General features: G+C 50.0%; 1 protein-coding gene across 1 annotated transcript in view; it reads right to left on the bottom strand.

Moving 5' to 3' along the window:
• Positions 1 to 2066: 2066 nt before the first annotated feature.
• Positions 2067 to 7217, bottom strand: part of NEIL2 (nei like DNA glycosylase 2) — a 6236-nt gene continuing 1085 nt past the window's right edge. The window contains exons 2-4 of the mRNA XM_018569618.1: positions 6027 to 6310; positions 4884 to 5080; positions 2067 to 2380 (exon numbers count right to left, since the gene is read on the bottom strand). Coding sequence (XP_018425120.1) covers positions 2067 to 2380; positions 4884 to 5080; positions 6027 to 6310 — 795 coding nt within the window. The remainder of the gene's footprint in view (positions 2381 to 4883; positions 5081 to 6026; positions 6311 to 7217) is intronic.

Raw genomic sequence — 7217 nt, 5'->3', positions numbered from 1 at the left:
CGACAGATCTTGCAGAGCCCCCCTGAGACCCTGTGGATCCCAGATCCTGTAGTGTGCAGGGTCTCGAGGGGGCTGTGCAGGATCTGTGGTGGGCTCTGCAGGGTCTCAGGGGGGCTGTGCACGATCTGTGGTGGGCTCTGCGGGGTCTATGGTGGGCTCTGCGGAGTCTCAGGGGGGCTATGCATGCTGCGGAGCCCACCACAAACCCTGCACAGCCCCCCCGAGACCCCACAGATCCTGCAAAGCCTACCCAAAACTTTCAGGTGGACTGTGCAGAATCTATGCTGGGCACTGCAGGGTCTCTTTAACAGCAGAGTTATCCTATTACCTGCCTCTGCCGCTGGCCTCCTTCACCGCCGAACCACTGGTGCTGGCCTCCTCCACGCCCGACTAGCGCATCAGGACCGGCTTCCGCCACCGCCCAACGGGAATCCAGACCCGCCCCCTGATGGCGATCCGGACCAGCTCCCTCCTGCTCCTCCTCCCGCTCCATTAGGCAGCTGAGGCTCGTCGGTGGATCCAGGGATCAGGTGACCATAAAAATAAAAAAGTTTTTTTTTTTTTTAATTTTATTTTATGTTCCCAGAGACATAATTTGTCCAGGGACGGTCTCCTCAATCCGGGGACTGTCCCCGGTAATTGGTGACGAACGGTCACCCTATTTTAAGCCCTCACAGACAGGGCCCTCCTAAGCATCTTGTCTTGAATTTTATTGTAACGGTAATGTCTTCCTTATAAAGTGATGCGCAAAGAAGAAGAAATCATCACCTGAAGACTCTTCATAATGAAAAGGTCCAGGAGTGTCAGATTCCTGGCCTCCCCGCTGAACTTAGTGGTTGCTCCCGGCAACCCTACGCCAATGCTTTGTCCTGTAGTCAGTGGAAGTAACCACAAAGTGCAGAGGGGGAGCCAGGAATCTGACAATCCCACCAATTGTATTTTTCCTCCATTACAGCATTTCTGCGCCATGGGCAGCCGGACAGAAGATCATTTTTTTTTCTTTTTTTTGGAAGGAGATACTTGTATTGGCATTTTTAGCAGCGAGCCAACAGGAAGGCCCGCCCCTGACTGAGGAATGAAGAATATTCACATTGTGATGAAAACACCTTTGATGAACACAAATCTTTATGTTTGATAAATTGAAACATTGTAAAGACCATTGTAAGCTTGAGTCAAATTAAAGCAGGGTGGCCGACTTACATAGGGGGCCTCAAGTGTGGCCCCTGATATCACCGAAGGGCCACACATAATATACAGTAAGTGTGATGTCACAGAAACCAGGAACGCTACAGAGAACAGGAATGATGCAAGAGAAGATCAGACTACGGGCATGCTGCCCGGGATGGCCTGAGGCTGCGGGAATGCTGCCCGGGATGGCCAGAGGCTGCGGGCATGCTGCCCGGGATGGCCAGAGGCTGCGGGCATGCTGCCCGGGATGGCCAGAGGCTGCGGGCATGCTGCCCGGGATGGCCCGGAGATGGCCAGAGGCTGCGGGCATGCTGCCGGAGATGGCCAGAGGCTGCGGGCATGCTGCCGGAGATGGCCAGAGGCTGCGGGCATGCTGCCGGAGATGGCCAGAGGCTGCGGGCATGCTGCCGGAGATGGCCAGAGGCTGCGGGCATGCTGCCAGAGATGGCCAGAGGCTGCGGGCATGCTGCAATAGATGGCCAAAGGCTGTGGGAATGCTGCAAGAGATGGCCAGAGGCTGCGGGAATGCTGTAGAGTTTTTGGAGACAGTCATACACATTACATGAGACTGCTAGAGATCATCACTTCTGCATTTGTGTCCTACAACAATCATGGAGTAATGACTTCCACCACATACAATATTTCTCTCAGAACGTTCTATAATAAAAAAAGTAAAAGTAAACAGCATGAAAGAACAAACAGATATGTTCAACATCTAGAACCCAGGCGAAAAAAACACTTTTTCTTCAGTGGCCTGGTGTGAAGAACCTAGATAACAAAAAAACACAGACTAATGTCTTCAGGGGCCCCCGAGGGCCACACAATAAGTACCGAAGGGCCGCATGCACCCGCTGGGAGCTGCAGTTGACACGGGTGGTTTATTCCTGGGTTCCCTGCAACGCGTCTCCAGACCCGACCAGCTTCTGGCACGTAGGACAATACCAGGTCAGCCTCTGCAGGCCGTACGGAGGGCCAATGGCCTCTTTGAGGACTTGATGGCCATCTTCACATTGCTCCTTCATGTAGATGTGGTAGTGCAGGGCCTTCCTCTTAATCTTGTCCCTCAGCCACTCAGCAGTGAAGGTCACGGCATGGTCTATCAGAGCCACCAGGGTCTCCTCAGGAAGAGCAGAGCCCAGTGACAGGGGATGGATCCGTGCCAAGTAAAGGATTTCATTCTTAATAATGTTCCCTGAAATTCAAAGGAGAAAATCATCATCATCATCACATATAACCCCAAACACACTGAAAGATATAGAAGGTAAGACCATATATAATGTCTCAGTGCTTGTAAAGGATAGGGAACTCCTAATACAGTGATGTGGACCTACCTCACCAACTCTGGGCTAGGCCAACTTGGACATCAAAGATGCCAAATGGCTCAGGACACACTTCCACATTCGTCAGGCATTGCATCACGTGACATATCAAATGTAACTAATCTCACTTACTTCAATATAGAGAGCACTGTTGGAGCCAAAAAAACCTTTAACCTTTGGAGGCAAATACAACCAAGTGGCCTGTTCATGATAGGGTTAGAGATTGTGTGCCATGCTATGGTCCTAGGGTTGCCACCTGTCCAGGATTCAACCGGACAGTTCGGGTCTTGAATGCTGTGTTCGGGTTTCATGGCAGCAGAAACCCGGACACAAGATGTCAGGCAGACAGGAGCAACCAAAATTAAGATAGGGGGCTACTGGCCCCCCACTGAAAATAGTCTCAACTGTGATATTTACATATGAATGGACGGCACTTTTTACATATGAACAAGCCACGACTCATTCTCCCACAAAAATGACCATGCGTCGCTGGAGTGTTCGGGTTTCGCTTGAAGAAAAGGTGGCAACCCTATATGGTCCCCCATCGATTGGTGGGCATGGTGGAATGTCGGGAGGTTCCCAAAGGATTTGTTTATTGTGGCACAGCTTTTAACATGTTTCAGCATCAGCTTCCTTTGCAGCTCTTGGTGTTTGGTCACATGACATCTCCACCGCAAGGGAATTTGGTACTGGGGGCCAAATACAACCAAGTGGCCCGTTCATGGTAAGTTTAGACATTGTGGACCATGCAAGGGTGCTCCATTGATTGGTGGGCATGATGAAAGGTGGGGGGTTCCCACAGGACATGGTTTACTGTGACACAGCTTTTGGTGTTTGGGGGCACATATAACCAAGTAGCCCATTCACGGTATGGTCAGAGACTGTGAACCATGCAATAGTGTCCCATTTCTTGGTGGGCATGGTAAAAGGTGGGGGGTTCCCACAAGACATTCTTTACTGTGACACAGCTTTTGGTGTTTGGGGGCAAATATAACCAAGTGGCCCATTCACGGTATGGTCAGAGATTTTGTACCATGCAATGCAAGGGTGCCCCATTTATTGGTGGGCATGGTGAAAGGTGGGGGGTTCCCAAAGGACATTGTTTACTGTGACACAGCTTTTGGTGTTAGGGGGCAAATACAACCAAGTGGCCCATCCACGGTAAGTTTAGAGATTGTGGACCATGCAATGGTGCTCCATTGATTGGTGGGCATGGTGAAAGGTGACACAGTTTAACATTTTTCAGCATCAGCTTCCTTTGCAGCTTTTGGTATTTGTTCACATGACATCTCAAGGCCACAAAGGTATTTGGAGCCAGTAGACTTCCTTCTGCCACCGACTTGATTGCAAGTTTGAACGAGGAGCTATACGAAACCCTCCATGTGTCAATGACTACAGGTCCTCCGCTTATTGATGTCTCACTCTATAGGATTTCCACTCTGGGCCACCAGCCCAACATCTCTTAACAGTGCTGGTCCTAAGGGTAAATGCTCCCTGCCCCCAAGCCTACCCCTCCCCTCCAAAGCATAGGATGGAATTATAGCTCCAGTGTCCATGTGAACTTGGCCTTACTGTGGCATGCACTCTCTGGGACACACATGTGGGCCCATGTTCCTAATTCATGGACATATTATGACATTTGGTTGCATGGGCTTCTGAGAACCACCAGAGCCCTCCAGCTGTGCAGACTTGGCCATGGTTTTACCTATTTACCAAACTTCTGTAGGTACCGTTATAACTCATTGTCTCCACATCTAGAAAAGAACCAATTAACATTATTTTACAGATTTCTTTGCCAAATTATAGACCCTTTTAAGAGCTTCCCATTTCCATGTCTTCATCCATGTGACCCACGGAGTCCTCTTCCTCTTTGAATCTTCTCCTGGTGGTTTCCAGTGCAGCAGAGATGATGCGATGACATCAGTGGTGCTCTCTGCATCCTTACAAAGGTGAGTGCAGGGTGCTGCGGTGACATTGCTTCAGGAGGAGCTGGTCCATGATGTCCTGCACTCACAATATGTCCTCATTGTATCAGGATGAATGACAAGCAGTGTCATTCAACCAGGAACACTTAACATTGGTGTTGTCTGATGTTTGAGGGGTTTAGCTTTCTGTCCTTATATATTGGTTCTGTCCAATAATTCGGCAGGTTTGGGCTGAGGACACTGGGATTCCGGTTACAGCGGAGGGGAAGCCGATTTCTGACGGAGGTACCCAGTTGGGGTACAAGGCGGTCCGTCACAGTATTGCAGACAGGCCCGCTTTTGTTTTACCCCCACTGGGGGTCTATTGAAAAAAACAAATTTCTGGAGTTGGGCGAGCAAGTGATGTGGGAACTTCAGCAAAGGAGATCATTCCTGAACACATTGTCCTTACCTACTCCAGAGAAGACTGATTGGTCCATTAAGGTGATGCAGACGGGTCTGGGATGGGAGAGGGCACAAAGGGCCTTTTCCTTGTCAAACTCTGGACACAGGATATCACACGTGGGCTCCACAAACGGACACGAGCACCATGTCATCCGGCAGTTGTAGAAGACTAAGAATCCCCCGCCATCAAAGTGGACGATTAATCTAGTGACCAGCACATAAAGATACGGACATAAGTAGCATAGAAATACAAGTTAAAGAAACAGGGTAACACATACATGTGAATCTAAGGTGGCCTAAAATTGCTGTGGTGCATATGAGTGTTTGGGTACATCTTCAATTTGGTGACATGGATACTGGGGAGTGAGCTGTGTGTACTGGGGTGCAGATCTCACCGATGACATGGATACTGGGGAGTGAGCTGTGTGTACTGGAGTGCAGCTCTCACTGGTGACATGGATACTGGGGAGTGAGCTGTGTGTACTGGAGTGCAGCTCTCACTGGTGACATGGATACTGGGGAGTGAGCTGTGCGTACTGGAGTGCAGATCTCACCGATGACATGGATACTGGCGAGTGAGCTGTGTGTACTGGGTGCAGATCTCACTGGTGACATGGATACTGGGGAGTGAGCTGTGTGTACTGGGGTGCAGATCTCACTGGTGACATGGATACTGGGGAGTGAGCTGTGTGTGTACTGGAGTGCAGATCTCACTGGTGACATGGATACTGGGGAGTGAGCTGTGTGTACTGGGGTGTAGAGCTCACTGGTGACATGGATATTGGGGAGTGAGCTGTGTGGTGAAGTGCAGATCTCACTGGTGACATGGATACTGGGGAGTGAGCTGTGTGTACTGGGGTGCAGATCTCACTGGTGACATGGATACTGGGGAGTGAGCTGTGTGGTGGAGTGCAGAGCTCACTGGTGACATGGATACTGGGGAGTGAGCTGTGTGGTGGAGTGCAGAGCTCACTGGTGACATGGATACTGGGGAGTGAGCTGTGTGGTGGAGTGCAGCTCTCACTGGTGACATGGATACTGGGGAGTGAGCTGTGTGGTGGAGTGCAGATCTCACTGGTGACATGGTTTAGGTGTGCGTTTCCCACACCCCTGTCCTGTGTATTCACAGATACAGCAGATGAAATGCTACCTGGGGGACGGGTCCTTCCAGTCTCCTCTCTTGTTTCCCTGTTTAGCTCGGGCGATCTCATTGGCTCTCACGCTTCCATACAGACCAAAGTGAAAGCGCAGCCATTTGCGCACCGGAGTCTCCTCGCTTGTTCCCGGCGCGCTCTGGTCCCCAGGAGCTGTGGAGGGTTCACCGGTCAATGAACAGCCCTCATCTGACTTCCCGTCATCCTGCGAATCCACATCATCAGCTTTCTCTTTTGTTACGCTGCATCCAAACGCAAGGTATAAATTCTTCCCGTGCACCTACAAATGGGGGTACGATGGTGGAAAGTGAACGGATACATTTGATTGTATTGCTGCAGTACTGAACCTAACCATTAGGTGGCGCAGCAAGTCAAATCTGGAATGGCATTGCACAGTCCGGGTAAAAATCAGGAAGGTGGAAGAATCCGCTACCCTTGGGGCAGATAGCTTGAAGCGAGATTCCTCTTTAAGGACTCGCTCACCCCATGTCTGTTGAGTTGCATAAATCAACATAGGCAGAACGCAAGGGCACATAGCCAAAAATTGTTTTCTATCCCTGTTCACACCATACATAACGCTACGTAAACATTCCGCATGTATGCATTTTGACTAGGGATGCACCGATACAAGTATCGGTGCCGATGCCGAGTATTTGGGTGAGTACTCGTACTCGCCCAAATGCTTTGATGCCTAGCCCGATACTTCCGGTATCAGGAAGCCGGGCAGCGAGTCATTACACGCTGCCCGGCTTCCTGATTAGCTGGAAAGCCGGCTCCATGCTCCCTTGTCACGAGGGAGGATGGAGCCGGCTTCACGGCCATAGTGGATGTTTATATAATATGGGGGGGGGGCGGAAAAAAAAAATTCTGCCCCAGGCGCCCATAACTCTGGTTAAGCCACTGGTGTTCGCTCACCTCCCGATCTACTGATCTGACCTGTGACAGTCTCATTGTCACAGGTCGGCTAGAACTATGAGGTGAGTGGAAATCACGCCCCTCATAGTTCTCCTTTCGGTACTGGCGAGTACCGAAAAACCGGTAATGAAAAAAACTAATTTTTACACAGCGAAACTCACTGTACATGACTGTAGTGCATCGCAACGAATGTTGCAATAAGCTGTGGTGAATAGAGTTATATGAAGTTACATTTTGTGATGCTTCAATAAAGTAAAAAAAAAAAAAAAAAA

Source organism: Nanorana parkeri, unplaced genomic scaffold (genome assembly GCF_000935625.1).
Source record: "Nanorana parkeri isolate BGI_ZX_2015 unplaced genomic scaffold, ASM93562v1 scaffold1367, whole genome shotgun sequence".
Taxonomy (NCBI): domain Eukaryota; kingdom Metazoa; phylum Chordata; class Amphibia; order Anura; family Dicroglossidae; genus Nanorana; species Nanorana parkeri.
This window is presented reverse-complemented; position numbering and strand designations above follow the sequence as displayed.